Source organism: Micromesistius poutassou, assembly GCF_964030765.1.
Source record: "Micromesistius poutassou genome assembly, chromosome: 4".
NCBI lineage: Eukaryota > Metazoa > Chordata > Actinopteri > Gadiformes > Gadidae > Micromesistius > Micromesistius poutassou.
Genome location: NC_140274.1, coordinates 549,701 through 568,699, shown reverse-complemented (window position 1 = coordinate 568,699; position 18,999 = coordinate 549,701). Strand labels below are relative to the sequence as shown.

Below are 18,999 nucleotides of genomic sequence, written 5' to 3'. Positions count from 1 at the left end.
GACTAGATATATATACACTGACTAGATATATATACTGACTATATATATATATATATACTGACTAGATATATATACTGACTAGATATACTGCCAGATATATATACTGACTAGATATATATATATATATATACTGCCATAGATATATATATATATATATATATATATATATATATATATATACACCTGTGTACATACATCTACTGATGCCTAGTCTGGACACATCATCAGTGATGTTCCTGGATTCACTGGACGTTTCGGGTCTTTCAACTATCATACGCCCTCCTCCAGGTGACCCAGCCGGGGTTGATCAAGTCCCGGCTTGTGTCCAGACGGCTAGCTAGCTACCATGACTCCATGGATCTCCTCTTTTGAGCCACAGCCATTTTGAGGCCCTTTCTGCCGCTTCCGTGGTACTGCGGATGGCTCTCCTTCCTTCTCCTCTCTCCATCGATGCCTAACCTACTGTAGGATCTGGCCAAGGAACGGGCTGCAAATCCTCTGCAACCAACCTCCACAGGGAAACACCTTGCTCTCCAACCAGCCAGCTGGCAGTCGCTGACCAGGCCTGCGTACTTGGAGAGCTTCCTCTCAAAGGCTTCTTCCAAGCGATCTTCCCACGGGACTGTCAGCTCCAGTAGCACTGCTTGTTTGGTGGACTCAGACACGAGGACAATGTCTGGTCGCAGGATGGTAGCTGCAATATGGCTGGGGAACTTCAGCTGTCTTTCAAGGTCCACCAACAACTGCCAGTCTCTTGCAGACGTCAGGATGCCTGCAGATGATGTTCTTCTGGCCGTGGTGGGCTTGTCCCCAGCTCTGACAAAGGCGATGGTTTTATTGGAGGGGCGGAACTGTTTAGCCCATGCCAGTCCTGCGGTAATGGCTTCCGCGATGGTCTTAAGGACTTGGTCATGCCTCCACCTGTACCGTCCATCTCCAAGTGCCCTTGTACAGCAACTGAGGATGTGTTCCAGGGTTCCTCGCTTGGAGCACAGTGGGCATGCTGGTGTCTCTGCTATGCCCCATGTGTGCAGATTTGAGGGGCTTGGGAGCACATCATAAACTGCCTGGATGAGGAATTTGATGCGTTGAGGCTCAGCTTTCCAAAGCTCTGCCCAGGTCACTTTCCTCTCAACTGCATTCTCCCATCTTGTCCAAGCACCCTGTTGCTTCATTCCCACAGCCTTGCAGGTTCTCGTCTCCTCCACTGTTGCTCTCACCTCATCCTGGACAAGACGTCGCCCGTCTTTCCCCTTGGTGTTCAGCTGGGGAGATGAAAAAGATCCTAGCCCAGCTCGGCCTCGTGTGACCACTCCAACCAGGCACCTGTGCCGGAGCCTTACATCTGCCTCTTCAACCGCTTCCTCTGCCCTCCATTTCCTGCCAGTCCTCACTTGGATCCCTGCCTTAGCCACCTTCGGATCACTTGAGTCCCTGTACTGAACCACTTCTCTGGCTCTGGTGACCTTGAATTCCTCCTCCAAGGATTTGAAGGGCAGTTGCAGTTTGTTGCTGTTACCGTAGAGAGCGATGCGGCTCAGGCTCTTTGGCAGTCCAAGCCATCTCCGGAGGTGGCTGCTGACTAGATATATATATATACTGCCATAGATATAGATATATACATATATATATATACTGACTAGATATATATATATATATATATATATATACTGCCATAGATATAGATATATACATATATATATATACTGCCATATAGATATATACATATATATATATACTGACTAGATATATATATATACCGACTAGATATATATATATATATATATATATATATATACACACTGACTAGATATCATAGATATACTGTATATACTGACTAGATATCGCCTGAGCACTGTTCAGTGGAACATATACGTCAATGCCGTCCATATCATTTCTCCGACGCTCCATTGTTCCGACCTCTCGGTCGTATGCCGACTCCTCCGGCTGCTCTGCCGGCGGAGCAGTCCGCATACGAGGTCGGAACAATGGAGCGTCTGAGAAATGACATGGACCCAAAGTGAACTGACAGCTGTCTGCTGAAACATCGCTTTCTCCTCCATGTCGCGTTTCAATCTGGACTTCAGAGAGTCAAAGCCAAAGTTAATTTCCCCTAATTCCTTCTCACCATGGGCGAGATAAACCCGACTAGGAGTCTTTACTTGTTAAGTACCAACAAGTACAAAGTACTCTCTGGTACTTGGAAGTACCAGAGAGTCGGAGAACCGACGCAGTCTGTAAGATTCATAATATCAGACAATACCCCCGTCAGTTCGGCCGCGGCGCAATGAATGAATAAAGATCGTAGTTATTTTACAACCTCGTTGATGAGCAATATTTAGAAAAACATGGACTCAAATGACGCATTTGTGAAATGAAAATTATTCTTATTCTATAAGTCCTTCACTCCTGTACCTTGCAGTTGATCACCTATACCCCCTGACCCAGATAATGAAACCCTGACTTATTAATAATCTTGTTAGTTTGTTGCTTTATTATATTTCACAAAAATACTGTTTTTCAGCACAATAAATACAAATACAATTTTATTAACCACTAAAAGCAAAACATATGTATATTTATTTTTATAATAACATGTATTTAAAAACAAAATAGATACTTAAGTTGACATCCCGCAATCTTGGACTGGCCCATATGTTTCATGAAGGTAGTCGATTACCGCTGCAGTACTGTAGAGAGAGTTGAACACTTTTCTCTCTGGTTGAGAACTGACCCTCTCCAGCATGTACATTAGATGGTGGTGGAAGCAGGTGAAAGGGGTGCCTTGCTTTGTTGCAATGTCTACCCAGTCCCAGACACACTGCAGCGGGGTGCACTCATAGCCAGCAAACATAGCTGGGTTAGCTAGTAGACCCCGGGCGGCCATGACACCTTATAAAGAAAGAAGAAAAGAAAAGAAGGGGGAACAAAATGAAGTGGTCTCTCAGATTGTAGGAACATAGACTTTAGACGTTTATTGTATATAAATACTAATAAACTGTGCGTTCTCTTGTATGACGCATCTTCGTTCACGCAGAGTATGAATAGAGTTGCCAACAGCTTAAATCCTTATGATTGTCCATTTCTATAACCCTAATTAAAAAGGTTAATGAAGGTTTCGATAGAAGCGGACCGCAGTGGTTTTAGTCGGACAATATTCGCTTCCAAAACATACAATACTGAGATTTGGAAGCAAAAAAGGGGCAACATTGAACGTCCAACTGAATTCATCATGGCGGAGATCATCGTGTGTGTTCCGTCTGTCTAAAACAAACCTATTTTAATAAAAGTCTCCTAAACGAATTAATTTAATTTTATAATATCAAACAAAAAAGGCTACAAATAAGTGTGCATCAATAGTTAAAGACACACTCTCAAGTGGGGAGCCCGATTGCATTGGAAAAACAACTGCTGCTGGGTCGAGGTAAACCGAACCAGCTGGACCAGTATAGTATATAGAGAGACGCCATTTGAGCCAGACATTTAGGGCATTTTGCTGTTGATTTTATCCAAAGCGACTTACAACCATTCTTTCACACATTCGCACACCAACGGCAGAGTCAACCACACAGGTCGACAACCAGGTCGTCAGGAGCAGTCAGGGTGAGGTGACTTGCTCAGGGACACCTCGACACTCAGAGAGGATGAGCCAAGGATCGAACTAGTAACCTTCTGTTTAACAGTCAACCCGCTCTACCTCCAGAACTACTACCGCCCCCCTAACAACACGTTTCTGTATCCAGGCTAACTCTTTGGATAACAGCTGCCAATCTACAAAGTAAATAAATCAATGAAAACCTACCATCCACACCGGTGAGCCTGTGCATGGCCTCTACATCCCGGAGGTTCCTTACATCTCCGTTGGCAATAACAGGCACCGAGACGCTGTCCTTGATGGTCTGTATGGCGTTGTAATTGACCGGCTGGTGGCGCTCATCCGCGGTGCGCCCGTGGACCGTGATCCAGGACGCGCCGGCGGCTTCGGCCTGCTGGCACAGGTCTACGGTCCGCCTCAGGTCCTTATGGATCCTGCAGAGCAGAGATACTCATGATGGTGACGCAAGACAATAAGATGAGCGCATCTTATTTCCACAATGAACATGTCTGGCAGGTTACAAGTGTGAATGAATTGCGAATTGCAACCGGTTTGTGCAGGCACACACAATTTTTTTGTAAAACATATACACTCTGTACTCAGCAATGACCATTAAGCAAGTATACCTTATTTTTATAGAGGTTGAATAGTTGGGTTTTGCCACTTGGTTTCGGACTAGGCAAACCATGTCTCGGACCAGATCAGGCTTATTGATGAGACATGCACCGTACCCCTCAGCCATGGCCCACCTGAGATTGGTTAAAGAAATTATATGGTTAAATAGCGCTACTGTTTCATTGTGTTTATTTTATGACAATCAAAGAACACATTATATACACAAATGCTGTTGCCTATCCATTCGGTGCCGTGATGTTTTAACAATGACAAAACATTGAGCAGAACACATGAAGGGTCCATGGTTTCAGCACCTCTGGGGACAGCCACAGTTGAGGTCAACTCCATCCGAGAAAGGAGCGACCACACAGGCTGCATCAGCCAGGGTCTGGGCATCACTGGAGGCAAACTGCACTATCAACGGTCGGTCAGCTGAAAATAAATAATGATAAAGTATCATGTGCACTAATGGCTTCTTAACAACACGTTATAGATGGCTTCAAACACGTTGCATGCTGCAGCATTCAATCCACTGATAAGTCAACGTTAATGTGTTTAAAGAGCAAACGATTGTTACAGTCATTGGTGGTGAATTCACTGTCTCTGGCCTTGTTGGAACGCATGAAGTCTGCAGCCACTATCATGGGAGTGAAACAGATATCGCAGTCATATCTCCTGACCAAACACCTGAATGGCAGCCTGAAATTAAATTGAACACTGAAGTTAGTCAGAATCAGAATCACTTTTATTACATCTTATTGTACACAAGAGTACAATTCTTAGGCTTGGTTCCTCAACAGCCACATAGCAGCAACAATACAAGACAAAGTAAATAAATATAAGTAAAAATAAAATTAATCAAAAAAGTAAGTTAAGATAAGTACCAGCATAGATCACAATAATAAATAATAATAAAATAGTCATTAATATAAACTAAGACGCTAGTAATAAGTAACTTCTAGTCAAATCTAGACGTATGTTTTCTACTTCACAGCGATAACGCACAGCATCCCAGTAGCTGTACAAACCAATAACACCCGATTCACGTTATTAAAGCTTATTAAAGCGTTATTAAAGCTTACTTTGAGTATCGCACCATGGGGGCGCAGATCTTGAGGACCCTTCCCTCCTCGAACATGTCCATGATGTTAGTCTCCATGTTATAGATGGACCACTGACGAGACTACTTTAGTGTGAGAGCTCATGTTATAGATGGACCACAGACCACACTACTTTAGTGTTAGAGCTCATGTTATGGATGGACCAGCACACAACCCTCCCGTGGTGTCAGCTGTATCTCTACCACGCTGGAATACGACGCGATGGAGTGGGCGCGTTCGGATGACGTAACCGGCTCTGAACTTTGAACCGAACTACGTTCTTATAATAGTTCTTCATTTTATTTACATTTTAATTTTTAATTTTTTTTCTTATTCTTATTTGGAATTCTCAACACAAACACTTCGTAACTTTGAATTCGTCCCCACTATTAGGCCTAAATAAATTAGTAAAAAGTTATTTCGATCACATGTTGATATTCGACAGTCGATAAACCCGAGTCACAGTTCGCTCACTTATGCTTCAAGAAAAAAATAAAATGACCATTACATATTGATTAAAACCAACAGAAAACGTACTTACAAACCAGTCATTATATTCGATGTATTGAGTGTGAACGTTGTATTAAACTAAAAGGCATACTCTATATTTACTTTTATTTAGGCCCACTGTCCACTAGAGGGCATAGTCGTTCTACTCCTAAAGCATTCTGCATTGGCAACATAAACACGTAACTGTGAACATTGCACTACAAACATTTAGGTCCCCATTTTTTTTTTTTTTTTTTAACATAAACGCAATAAGTAATGATCACGTTTAACTAAAACAAAGTTTATTTTTGCCATAAACAATTCGAAAATAACTAATCAATAAAAAACATCAACATCAAAAGATACATTTTGGATATCCAAATAATGCAAAGGCCTGTTTCGGTAGTAACCTCTAGTAAAGTACATGTGTAGAGAATAAATACATCAACTTTACTCGGATCAGGTCAACAGTAATCTAGCTTGTTTGACTTGTCTTTCCTTCTCAGTAAAAATGGACACATTAGGTTAAATTAATAGGTTTCTCCTTCACCACATTTACATCCAATCATGCGTAGAGTAATTGGTAGAAAGAAAGAGAGAGAGGCCTAAATATAGTCCTATAGTCCTGATGTTTTGCTTACAGCTTGAACCAATTGCTGCCTGCAAGCTCACCAATCTGACAAGACTGAAGGTGTAAAATACACATTTTGAGTAGTATTTAAAACATTCCCTATCCTCCATCCTCTTCTGAATACATACACTTCCAATTCAACATTAACATCCTTTTAAAAAAAAATGTTGGACCTACTGTATATGTATTTGAAATATTATTTAACTAGTGCCTTCAAGTTCAGAACAATGGTGAACACTTAACTATATACGATGCATCTTCAACATGTGACAACAACGGGGCACCACGACGGCCGCCGGACGACCATCCAAGAGTTCATCTGCACAGAGAGCGGGACCTCCTGCATCAGAGGGGCCCACGTGGGCTTCCTTCCTTCCATCTAAGCAGACACACAAAAGGCACACACAAGGTTCCCCCCCGGGCCGCCGCGCGGCCGTCACGTCCTCACTGGGGCTGTGGACTACTGCGTTCCACCGCCTCCAGCTCCACGCTGGCCAGGAAACGCCGGGCGAGCCTGTGGCAGTCGTAGCTCAGCTCGGTGGTGTACACGGCGTGGGCGTGCTTGGGGTACACGATGGTGGTGCTCTGGAAGCGCTGGCTGCGCTGGCGTGGCTGGAAGTCCAGCTGGGTCTTGTAGCGCCGCCAGGTGCTGTGGGGAAGGGCCACCACCGTCTGGCTGCAGAGCTGCAGGCCCTGGATGCGTGGCTGCATGGACACGTCCTGGATGAAGTGCCGCTTCGACTGGTACCGCAGCAACGAGGTGTATCTACAGGGAGGGGAGGTCACATGAGTATAGAGATACGTTTCATATCAACTATACTGGATAGGGAGTGAGGCTGTGGGTATGGTGATGATCCAGGTCAAGTCACATCATTTTCCCCTTGCAAATAGTTTGCTACACTCTGGTCGTTGCTCAGTGTTATTTTATTGGGTTAACTAGTACCCTTAACTTATTTAATTGGGTTAACTAGTACCCTTAACTTATTTTATTGGGTTAACTAGTACCCTTACCTTATTTCCTTTGGTGGCAGGGGGTCAAGCTCAATTCCCTCTCCATAAGACAGCGGATGCCGCTGAGGGAAAGACCCGACACGTAAACTTGGAGGCTGCAAAGTAAGCAGAAAGTGATTCCTGTGGGGACTGGTAAAGGGCTCATGGCTCATTGGTTCCATTCAGCATAACGCCACTTCTTCTCATCAACGTGGACATAAAGCAAGTCATTCTAGAGATACACAACTTTAAGGCACTTACACATTTGCCAATTAGACTCAAATACAGTCTAAGGAGTCTGAGGCTTAGGATTTGGTATACTCTTGGGAAATTTATTCAGGTTGATGAAGTCTACAACAATTGTAATGTAATACATACCATGATACATAAAACCCTGCCTTCATCTTCAGACACCGGACTCATACCCCCTTTATCAGTGGAGAGGGGCAGCAGCCAGGCACTGGGGTTGGGGCTGGGGGGGAGCCCCGAGTCGGGACTGTCCAGGACTCGGTCCGCCCTGCAGCTCATACCCAGTGGATCGGTGTCACATAGATTTGGCAAGTTTAACCTGCCCACCATGTCTGATTAAAAGCCGCACGATGTTGCTCAACTACTAACAGTGGCGTTGCTGATGAAAGGGCAACTTCCAGATGACTGAGGTTCCTGAAGTCCTCCAATGGTCCAGGGTTTTTGCGTTAAGCCCGATAAAACTGAACGTTACCGTTGATTCCTCCACGCAGTGGTGAAGGTTTGCGTGCAGCTGGATCGATCCTGCAGCTTCACGTTTCTGCAGCGGACAAGCCACTTCACTGAGACGTTACTCGGGCAGCACACACGTCTCATTAGGAACATGTACTTTGTCCCACGGTCACATCCCACGTAGAGACGTTAAAGCTGGAAGAAGCCTTTCGCAGAGCTCGGAAAACGGACTAAAAAGGCGGCTGTGTCGGCAGAGGAGTGAGGCTGCCAGACCCGCTGCTCCCGTTCAGATTTCGGTCTCATCAAAATGCCTAGTTGTTGTTCAAGAGATCTAGGGATGGAAACGCCCATCAAAGCATTTCCTCGCTGCTGATTGGACGACGGGATAATAGTATGATAATAGGGTTGCACTAGCGCAACATCAAAAAATATTTCAAGCTTCGCTATGAAGAAGGTGAATAAGAAAAGTAACATGTTTGGTTATGATTTTAATAGTGTTCAACAATTGCCTAGCACCGGCACATTAAAGTAAGAGACATAAAGATCAACAAATGAGGAATGTGTACACTTACATGAAGATCATATATTAATTTGATTGATATACTGACTTTCAAAACATACACTGTTGCATTTTTTAATGAGCAATCTCACAATACAGCCTCAGAATATTTGTGATTGAAGAGATTTAATGTTAAATATTCAGGAATATTTAAATATTAGAGTTAATTGTACATTTGCTAATGAATAATTCCAAATCACCTCTCAGTCTTCCAGTGTGAAGATGAATAATGTGGTCTAACGGTCCCTTGATGAGTGTCAAAAGCTGTGAAGACAGCAACGTATTCCTGCATGTCCCAAATGTTGTGCAAACCCATCTCTCTCACACACACACACACACACACACACACACACACACACACACACACACACACACACACACACACACACACACACACACACACACACACACTTCCAAAAAGAGACATCATAATCTTCATCTTGTACCATTCTGAAGGAGAAATGGGACAAACTTAGGCCAGGTGATCTGTCTGCATGAGGACCCAGCAATCTTGTTTGTAGCTTCATGTTATAGTCAAAAACTGTTGCTTCTTAACAAACTTCACGTCTGAGTAGAAATAATATTATCAGTCAAAAAAAACCTAAAGCAAAAGTTCACCATTCACTCATTCATCTTCACCATCACCCTCCACAGTGAGATGAAAGTCTGGGATGTGTAACTGAAGCATGACAAGACAAGGGGGGGGGATCCACTCCTCACAGCCGCTTCTTGATGAGCTTCTCCAGCCTGCGGATGCGCGAGGACTCCTGCTCGGGGGTGGGGGCACTGAAGGACAGGCTGGGCCCGCCGTCGGACCCCGAGGGGGGGGTGGGCAGCCTCTGCCTGAACAGGTCCAGCATATTGCTCTGCTCACTGCGCTTCAGACCCTGCACAGCGGAGTCACACACAATCAGTCACACACTGACACATCGCCAGCAAATCCACCATTAGAAATACTCATTAATAAAGGCCTCATTTCATTCTCTTTTATTGAGGTCATAATAACAGCCTTATTAAAAGATAATGGCAGGGTGATTTAAATCACCACATCATACAAAAATCAGAGAGAGCGAGAGCGAGAGAGAGAGAGAGACGTGTGTGTAAGCCAGGCCAGCTGACCTTCATGTCAAGGATTTTCTGGAAGGTCTCAGGGTTTCCGTCAGCCAGTAGCTTGATGTAGTTGTCAACAAACACCACCGCTGGTTCATGAGGGGCCATCACTACCTGAGGAGGAGGAGGAGAAGAAGGAGGAGAAAAAGAAGGAGGAGGAGGAGGCTGCTCCAATCCAGCCTTCCTGTGAACCGGCCTGGGCCAGAGTAGGAAAGCCTTAAATGATCCCACCTGGGCTGTCCCAGGCAGCCTCGGACTGAAAGGTGTGTGGGGAGCGGCGCGGGGGGGGGGGTAACAGATAGCACGCAATTGGTTCAAGCTGTAAGCAAAACATCAGGGGAGTATAGGACTATATTTAGGCCTATCTCTCTTTCTTTCTACCAATTACTCTACGCTTGATTGCATGTCAATTTGCTTCACCAGTGATTATTTTGCAGCAATAATTGAGTCTTGGCAAAAAAAATACGAATAATTTGCATAACTCAGACATAAGGAGGGCGGGATACACAATATGGTATTCATTCGCTCGCCGGTCTGCATTGTGATCCGCGCTGCCGTGTGAAGCCCCTCTACTGTCACGACCCCACTGATAGATTCACACCGGCTCTCTGTCGAGGCAGGAGACACATGAGGGGTAAAACCACAGCTGGCAGGCGACCAGCTTCCGGCCACGTGAGCAGTGACTCACCTGGTTCCTGGAGAGCTCTGGTCACGCTCCCCCTTTAGGAACCTAATCCTGGTGCTGTCCTTGTTAAGGGGAACAGCCTTCACAGAGTGTTTCAGAGGGTTTTAGTGAAGTGTGGGCACTATGCTGTCTGCTCAGCAGCCATCTTGCTACCATCCACCATCTTGGACCCCTCAGGTGACCAGTATCAAGGCCACTCAAGGGAGCCATGGTTACCATGACAACCAGTTACCCACCAGCTTAACGTTACCCAACAGTAGGATTGTGACACTACCTCTTGTTTGTGTTGGACTCATCGTTACTCGCTAGCAAATACATTCAGAGAATAACTAAGTCTTATTATGCCAATGTATTATCCTTACAGACTTCTGTACCTTTTAGGGTGTTGCGTATGCGTGGCAATTACCCAATCTCACTGACAAGTTGCAGCACATCAAGCCCAAATAATATTTGCTGCAAAATCACAACCGCATGTCCGTAAGCTAAAGTGAAAACAGCATTATGGACAAACTCATGAGCAGAGGACTTCCGGAGACTGTGGTCACGACTGTGCTCACTACAGTTAGCGCAATGGTTTACCAATATATGTAAGGGTTAAGGTTACAACATTTACTTTCAAAACTATGTTAAAATTCCCGGAAAACAGTGCTAGGAAAAGGAAACGCTGCTGATAATAGTTTTAATAAGAACATGTGTATACAATTTTACGAAGGGCAATAATTAGTAGCACAGAACAACATGGATTAAGCAGTGATTCTCCACATGGCCCACAGATATGGCTTTGAGAGGGGGAAGTCCTCCACTTCCTCGCATGACAGCTCTCTAGACGTTTTTACAAATATGCCCGTCTTATGCACGCCTTTTTCCCGGCATGGTCCGCGCGTTTACACTGCCTGAGGTAAATTGCTGGCTTCAGCTAGCACCCCAATATACCCTCCCAGTGGGGGGGGGGGGGGGGGGGGGGGGTGGGGGGGGTGGTTAAGCATGCATGTACAGAGTCGAATTGGATTATGCATTGAATTGCGTTCTGCGCATGCTCAAGATCTTTTCCCGGGGCTGTGAGCCGGAAGTAGAAGGAGACGATAGTCGTGTTGTTGTTGTCGCCGTCGGAAAACGAGAAACGGCGATTTATTTAAAAAGGTGGTGCAGAAGATGGAGGAAGCCGGTGAGTGTAGTTACCCCTATAAGAATTGTGTCCCGGCCGCGGGAGCGCGCATGGCATGCATTCATTAAAGGTGGAAGCACACAGACACTATGCTTCAATTTCACCCAAGGCTGAATTAAAAGTACATGTTTTTCTAAATGTGGGTCATCAACGAGGTTGTAAAGTAGTAACTTCGGGCACATCTGTCAAAATAAATGTTTTTTTCTCCCGACGTGTTTGCAATCTTTATTCATTCATTGCGCCGCGGCGGGGAATGCCGTATACAGACGGGCGGTGGAGAGGCTGCTCCGGCGGGAGAAAGATGTTTTCAGTAGACAGCTGTCAACTCACTTCGGGTCTGCGATTTATTTAAAAAGCTGGCGCAGAAGATGGAGGAAGCCGGTGTCATGCCAATGTTACCCCCTATAAGGAGTATCATCATCAACATGCATTCAGTACACACTACGCTTCGATTTCACCCAAGGCTGAATTAAAAGTACATGTTTTTCTAAATGTTGCTCATCAACAAGGTTATAAAGTAGTAACTACGTTCTTTATTCATTCATTGCGCCGCGGCCGAACTGACGGGGGTATTCTCTGATATTATGAATCTTACAGACTGCGTCGGGTTCTCTGACTCTCTGGTACTTCCACAACAAGTAAAGACTCCTAGTGGTGGTTATCACGCCCATGGTGAGAAGGAATTAGGGGAAAGGAACTTTGGCTTTGACTCTCTGAAGTCCAGATTGAAACGCGACATGGGGGAGAAAGTGATGTTTTCAGCAGACAGCTGTCAGTTCACTTTGGGTCCATATCATTTCTCAGACGCTCCATTGTTCCGACCTCGTATGCAGACTCCTCCGCCGGCAGAGCCAGCTCCTCTGGCTGGAGTCGGCATACGACCGAGAGGTCGGAACAATGGAGCGTCTGAAAAATGATATGGACCTGAAGTGAACTGACAGCTGTCTACTGAAAACATCTTTCTCGAATGCCGCCTGAGTTTGTTGTTGCTGGTGACGTAAAGAGGTCAGCCGGTGGCTCTATTACCACTAGTTGAAATGGGTACAGCGCCACCTATCGTACCGGGGTATGACACGCTTCGGCCAATGAATCGATTTACTCACCACCATGTATACCCGGACAATGGCAGTTGTCCAATTGCGGAGCATAGTCGAACTATAGCTTTAATTGGATTAAGCTGTGCATGTAAACGTACTGAGTGTAAAAATGCCTTCTCTTGCACCATGACAAAAGCACACCAATCAACCCATTCTCCCTTTTAAATTCCTCCTTCGTTCTGCAAAAGGTGACAGATGCTCATGGAGGCATTGGCTGTGGATAAATGGGGTGTAACGAAGGAGTGGGGGTTGGTGGGGGGGGGCTGGCCAGGAACGCTCAGGATTGTGTGGAATTCTTTAGTTCCTTCCTACAACTGCCCAACTGAGTGATTTACTTAGCAACTGTCTTGGAGCAGGGCCAAGGAGAAGGCCTCGGCTAGAGGGACCTTGTAAGAAAAACTGGAGGAGGGTGGGAGAGAGACCCACAGAAAGAGAGACCCTCAGAATGAAATGAGCAGCAGAACGGGAGAAAGCATCAGGTTGAGTAAACATAAAGACAGGGCCTGGGCCATATAGAGCACCATCCAGCAGGTCCCACGTTAGGCTTCTTTACAGAGGGCGGGCTGGTGGGACGAGCCTGACATGGACCAAGGAGGCCATCTGACCATATGACCACCACGATGGTAGCCTACACACAGACCCACCATGGTTTGCATTGGGGGTCGAGCAAAGTGTGCAATGTCTTTATCACACTGACTCAATGATATGCTTTAGAAGCACAGGCTCCTCCAGCCTTTACCAAGAAATCACTGCCCATCCGTCAAACTCAGTTCTGCCCAAAGTACACTCAACCCAGGAGAGCGCAACACAGATACAACCAAAATCTCCATGAGAGTAATTGTGAATTTTTCATCCCGACTCGCTCAGTGGAGGAATTCCTAGATTGACCCCACCTCTGTGCGCCTGAAAGCAGACATGTATTTAACAGACTTTGGGTCTCGGCAGTTGTGACAGAGTGTGGCTCATTTCTTCCTGGTAGGACGGCTCTGTTTCAGAGCTGAAGCAGGGTCTGGGTGCAGCTCGCTGCGACTGCTTCAAACATCAAGGTCTGCCCTACTTCACAAACACCAGGAAGGAAGAACCGGTCTCAGGGGACTCTGAGAGGGGAAAACAAAGGGAGGAACAGACGGGCGTGAAGCGTGTAGCGTGCATGTGTCTGCACGCTACACGCATGGGGGTGAATGTGGAGGAGGAAACCAGCGACAGGTCATTAGGGTGGGGTAGGAATCCATTAGAGTTACATACAACCCGCCTCTTGGGTACCATCAGTAACTCTGTGAATGAGGCCCATTAACCGAATCCCATTCGCAATTATTAATTTAGAATCAATACTGCATGCATCTAGGGGAGCGGCCGGGTACTGGTGGTGGTGGTGGTGGTGGTGGTGGTGGTGGTGGTGGTGGTACTGGTGGTTGTGGTGGTGGTACTGGTGGTTGTACTGGTGCTGATGGGACACAATAATGTTAATATTTAAGAGTAATGGATATAGACATACAGTATAGATGTGTGCATTCCCTCCTTTTCCAACATATTGCGCGCGTGTGTGTGTGTGTGTGTGTGTGTGTGTGTGTGTGTGTGTGTGTGTGTGTGTGTGTGTGTGTGTGTGTGTGTGTGTGTGTGTGTGTGTGTGTGTGTAAACTAATGTGAAGGGGCACAGTTTGTGGAAACATGCTCATTAAAAAAGGTCCACGCAGTGTGGGGTGAATCCATAATTGAGGAGTTATTCCTCCTAAAAACAAACTGATGTGTGTGATGATCCGCTCCAGAGTCAGACGCATTGCCTTAGCCTCACGAGTCAAACCACAAACACTCAATAGGGTTGATTGAGCATATTGTTTCTCAGACCCGCAGTTTCTAGAGTCTATGGAAAAAGTTGTGAGCTGGAGACTGGGCCAGAGGACAGCCAGCACTCAGAACAACATGTTTGTGTTTTAAAGGACTGTGTAAGGACTTATACATTCAACTCATTCACTGAACTATGTGCAGACAGATAAAAAGATTTATTTAGTTAGCTGTGAGGGAGAGGGGCTGAGGAGACAAATCCAACATGGATGTCTTGCCAATCAGGGTCTTGGTATTGAACTTGATTCCTCCTCTTGGGTTTCCTCTGCTTGTAGCCTCGCCATTCTCACCATTCTCTCACCATTCACCACTTCAGAACCAAAATCAAGGACATCAGATCCTGCCTTTTATCCCATCAAGTTTTATCTGTTGACACTGAACTGTTGTCCTTGCCTGAGGAAACACTGGAGAGTTTTGCCCTGGTTGATGCAAGGACGCTTGGTCGAGTTTTCTCCCAAGTAAACCCAACAACCTGCCTTTTAGATCCCATTCCCACATCACTCTTAAAATCGTTTTATGGATTCTTCGAGGAACAGTTTTTAAACATCATGAATTGCTCTCTTCAGACAGGTGTCTTCCCCACCGCCTTTAAAACAGCGGTGGTGAAGCCCCTTCTGAAGAAGAGCAATTTAGATCCAAGTGTTCTTAATAACTACCGACCTGTATCCAACTTACCATTTTTAAGTAAAGTTTTAGAAAAACTGGTTTTTAACCAAGTTAATGACTTTTTAAACAGAAAGAACATTTCAGAAAAGCATCAGTCTGGTTTTAGGAAATACCACAGTACCGAGACAGCACTTTTAAAGATTTTAAACGACATCAGGTGGAATTTAGATAATAAAAAGCTCACAGTGTTGGTTCTACTGGATCTAAGCGCCGCTTTTGATACAGTAGACCATCACATTTTATTAAATAGGCTTAGACACCTGGTGGGCCTCTCTGGTACTGTTTTTAACTGGTTTTGTTCTTATCTCACAGACCGATGCTTTTATGTAAGTATGGATACATGTTCCTCGGAAATCCATGAAATTGGATGTGGGGTTCCCCAAGGGTCAATTTTAGGTCCACTTCTTTTTAATCTGTACATGCTGCCCCTTGGGGACGTCATCAGGAGGCACGGCATCAGCTTCCATAGTTATGCTGACGATACGCAACTGTACATCGCTGTGTCTCCTGATGACACTGGGCCAATTGATGCCCTTTTTAACTGCATTTTAGACATCAAGTCATGGATGGCAGTGAATTTCCTACAGCTCAACCAGGACAAAACTGAGGTTTTAGTCATTGGTCCTGAAGGCCAGAGAGAGAAACTTTTACCAAAACTACAGGATCTTAAACCAACACAGTCAGTAAAAAATCTGGGCGTGATTTTTGACTCTGAGCTGAATTTTCTTCCACATATCAAAAATATGACAAAAATAGGTTTTTATCATCTTAAAAACATAGCCAGAGTCCGCCCGTTTCTCTCTCAGGCCAGTACGGAGGTGCTGATGCATGCTTTTATCACCTGTCGATTAGATTATTGTAATGCCCTGCTCTCTGGTCTTCCCAAAAAGAGTATTTTTAATCTCCAATTATTACAGAACTCAGCCGCACGAGTACTGACGAGGACCAGAGGGCGGGAGCATATTACGCCAGTTTTAGAGTCGCTGCATTGGCTCCCCGTACGCTTCAGGATCGATTTTAAGGTCCTTTTAATAGTTTTCAAATGTCTTAACGGCCTTGCGCCCTCTTATTTATCTGACCTGCTTTTACCATATCAACCCTCGCGGACCCTGAGGTCCTCCGGCACCGGCCTTTTATCCATACCAAAACCCAGAACCAAAACCCACGGTGAGGCGGCATTTAGCTATTATGGCCCCCACCTGTGGAACAGCCTGCCGGAGAGCCTCAGGACCGCAGAGACAGTTGATATTTTTAAGGGAAGGTTAAAAACACACCTTTTTAGTCAGGCTTTTAACTAGAACTAGATCTTAAATTCTTCTTATGGTTCTATCTTATTTTTCTGCTTCTATCTTGCTTTTAAAGATGTTATTAACCTTAAATAATTTTACTTGTTTTACTTATTTGTTACTTACAAATAAGTTACTTACTTACTGTTGTTACTTACAACATGTGTGCCAGTGTGCAGTATGGGGTGTGGGAGGGAGGGGTTTTTACTTGTAATTGTTTTTCTGTTTCTATTTTTCTGTGTGTAAAGCACTTTGTGTTGCATTCCCATGTATGAAAGGTGCTCTATAAATAAAGATTGATTGATTGATTGATTGATTCTCTCCCCCTACTACCCTACTACACACAGAAACCTATGTTTCTGTGTGCATTGCATTCAACTCATTTGCTGAACTCTTTGCAGACTTCTCTTTCAAGCAAAGCTACACACTACCAATTGAAACTTAAAAAGCAATCGAGTGGTTTTCCTTTGATTAGCACTTTATCATTTGAATGTTTTCCTTAGTTTGCATTCGGTGTGCCGTACTGGGCGCTGTTACTAGTCACCGTGTTCACCCATACACCCACTGGCTGGGAGGGCATACGGCACCACGGGCAGAAACCAACTGTTGTAGTAGCGCAATGACGCGTGACTCACAAGAACGACGACGAGTCATCACACCTGCTGCTATTCTCCAAACCCGTCACACTCACAAAGCTTACGGTAGAATGGCCCTGCAAACATACAACTTGTTCAAGACTCGCAGTGCAAACTATAGTTTTGAAGCAATGATTATGCTTCACTCACTAATGTAGGTGAACTGTAATCTCTGGTAACTATTTCATCTGTAAAGATTTTGCATCCATTTTATGGCACTTTCACATGATCAAATCCCATGATGCACCATTATATCAATTATATCAACACTACAAGCTGCAGGTAGTGGAAATTAACCATAAGGTCTTGCAAAGATTCACCTCACAAATACAGGCTCCCTTTAACACATACTAAAGGGCATTCTCTGTTGAAATTCCTCATTCCAGCGTACTACACTTTAAAGGCCCTGACACACCATTCTGACTGCCCATTGTCGGCAGAAAAGGCAGTAGGACCGATTTGGTTGGTGTGTCAGGGCCTTAAGAGATCCAAAGAAACACGACCCATTAACCCAAACCTAGGGAAGGTTCCCCGGCGACCTTGCCTCTCACCTTCAGGATCATCTCGGCCCTGGTCATGCCCTTCACCACGATCTTGGTGTAGCTGGCGGGGGCCTTGCGGAGGACCTGGGAGCCGATGGAGGGCAGGTCCAGCAGGACCGTCTTCAGGGAGTGGGTGTCCAGGAGCAGCTGGTGGAGGGAGCACACAGACGGCCGTTACAGGAGGTTCTCCTGAGAGACATCCTCAGGTATCAGGTTCATGACCTCGCAGCCCTCCCGAGTCAAACACAACACCGTGACCGTGGCAACAAGTGCACCATGATGTGTTTGTTAGCTGAGTTTTATATGATGTATTACGTTGTTTTGCTTTGTGGATATGTGTAACACAGGCTAGTGGCCGTTTGTGGAACCATATGGACAGGGCTTGGTTTGGTAGGTAGAGCAGGTTGACCTGTAACCACAAGTTTGCTGCGTGGTTGACTCCGCCGTCGGTGTGTCAATGTGTTTATTAACCATTGTAAGCCACTTTGGATAAAAGCGTCTGCTAAATGTAAAATGTAAATGATCTCTGTTACCTGTTCAGCACCAACCATGCTGATTGGCTTACACCTGAACAGGTGGTTGATGAACTTGGGGATGAAAGAGCTGGAGACGAGACAGAAAAGAGCCGATCAGGTCAGCTTCATTGACTTGGGAAACATGTTTTCAACCAGTTTGTTTTAAAATGATAGATTTAGCGACAAGGCGAGTGCCAAACGGAGTGGGAAACATAAGCTGGGTGTGTGTGAGTGGGGGACTTGTGAAACGTCCCTGTAGTACACGCGTTATTCTCTCTGAGCACCGTCGCTGTACTGTACTTTGTGAACTTGATGCAGAACTGCGTGAAGTATTTGCGTGTGGAGGCCAGGTTGTCCCGGATGATGGGCACATTTTGCTTGATGTGCATGATGACCGACGTCACGTAGGGACTCTGGTCCCCCACATGCTCCACGCTCTGCCAGGGCATCTGCAGGGAGCAGATGGAGAGCAACCCATTAGTCTCACACACACACACACACACACGCACGCACACGCACACGCACACACACACACACACACACACACACACACACAGGTTTCTTAAACTCTTAAACTCCTCGAGCGAAATTAGGGATACACTTTGTTGAGATGCACGTATTTTTCTAAGCACTGTAGTCACTGAAATATTTCACAGTTAAACCAGACAAACAGATTCACATTCCTTCCAAGGCTGGCGTCGACCATGCGGGACACAAGCATCTGACCGCACACGGTGAGGAGGAGGAGGAGGAGGAGGAGGAGGAGGAGGAGGAGGAG

The 18,999-nt window shown here is 45.4% G+C and overlaps 3 protein-coding genes across 5 annotated transcripts in view; all 3 read right to left on the bottom strand.

The window, feature by feature from the left end:
* Window positions 1-2,496: 2,496 nt before the first annotated feature.
* dus4l (dihydrouridine synthase 4-like) lies at window positions 2,497-5,518 on the bottom strand. The gene is made up of 6 exons (XM_084467313.1): window positions 5,293-5,518; window positions 4,788-4,909; window positions 4,525-4,642; window positions 4,222-4,344; window positions 3,803-4,029; window positions 2,497-2,892 (listed from the first exon to the last, which is right to left on the bottom strand). The coding sequence occupies exons 1-6, from the start codon at window positions 5,367-5,369 to the stop codon at window positions 2,621-2,623; spliced, it is 939 nt and encodes a 312-aa protein (XP_084323439.1). The 5' UTR covers window positions 5,370-5,518; the 3' UTR covers window positions 2,497-2,620.
* Window positions 5,519-6,058: 540 nt separating this feature from the next.
* Window positions 6,059-8,391, bottom strand: rflnb (refilin B). 2 transcript variants are annotated; one of them, XM_084466512.1, is made up of 3 exons: window positions 7,799-8,391; window positions 7,442-7,536; window positions 6,059-7,196 (listed from the first exon to the last, which is right to left on the bottom strand). In XM_084466512.1, exons 1-3 carry the CDS (start codon window positions 7,997-7,999, stop codon window positions 6,875-6,877), a joined length of 618 nt encoding a protein of 205 aa, XP_084322638.1. In that variant the 5' UTR covers window positions 8,000-8,391; the 3' UTR covers window positions 6,059-6,874. The 2 variants fall into 2 exon arrangements, with proteins under 2 accessions (XP_084322638.1, XP_084322639.1); XM_084466513.1 differs by having other exon boundaries at window positions 7,442-7,503.
* Window positions 8,392-8,603: 212 nt separating this feature from the next.
* vps53 (VPS53 subunit of GARP complex) overlaps window positions 8,604-18,999 on the bottom strand; it is a 35,261-nt gene continuing 24,865 nt past the window's right edge. For both annotated transcript variants that reach the window (XM_084466942.1, XM_084466943.1), the window contains exons 18-22: window positions 18,522-18,670; window positions 18,240-18,309; window positions 17,716-17,853; window positions 9,798-9,902; window positions 8,604-9,565 (exon numbers count right to left, since the gene is read on the bottom strand). In XM_084466942.1, coding sequence (XP_084323068.1) covers window positions 9,395-9,565; window positions 9,798-9,902; window positions 17,716-17,853; window positions 18,240-18,309; window positions 18,522-18,670 — 633 coding nt within the window. In that variant the 3' untranslated portion in view covers window positions 8,604-9,394. The remainder of the gene's footprint in view (window positions 9,566-9,797; window positions 9,903-17,715; window positions 17,854-18,239; window positions 18,310-18,521; window positions 18,671-18,999) is intronic.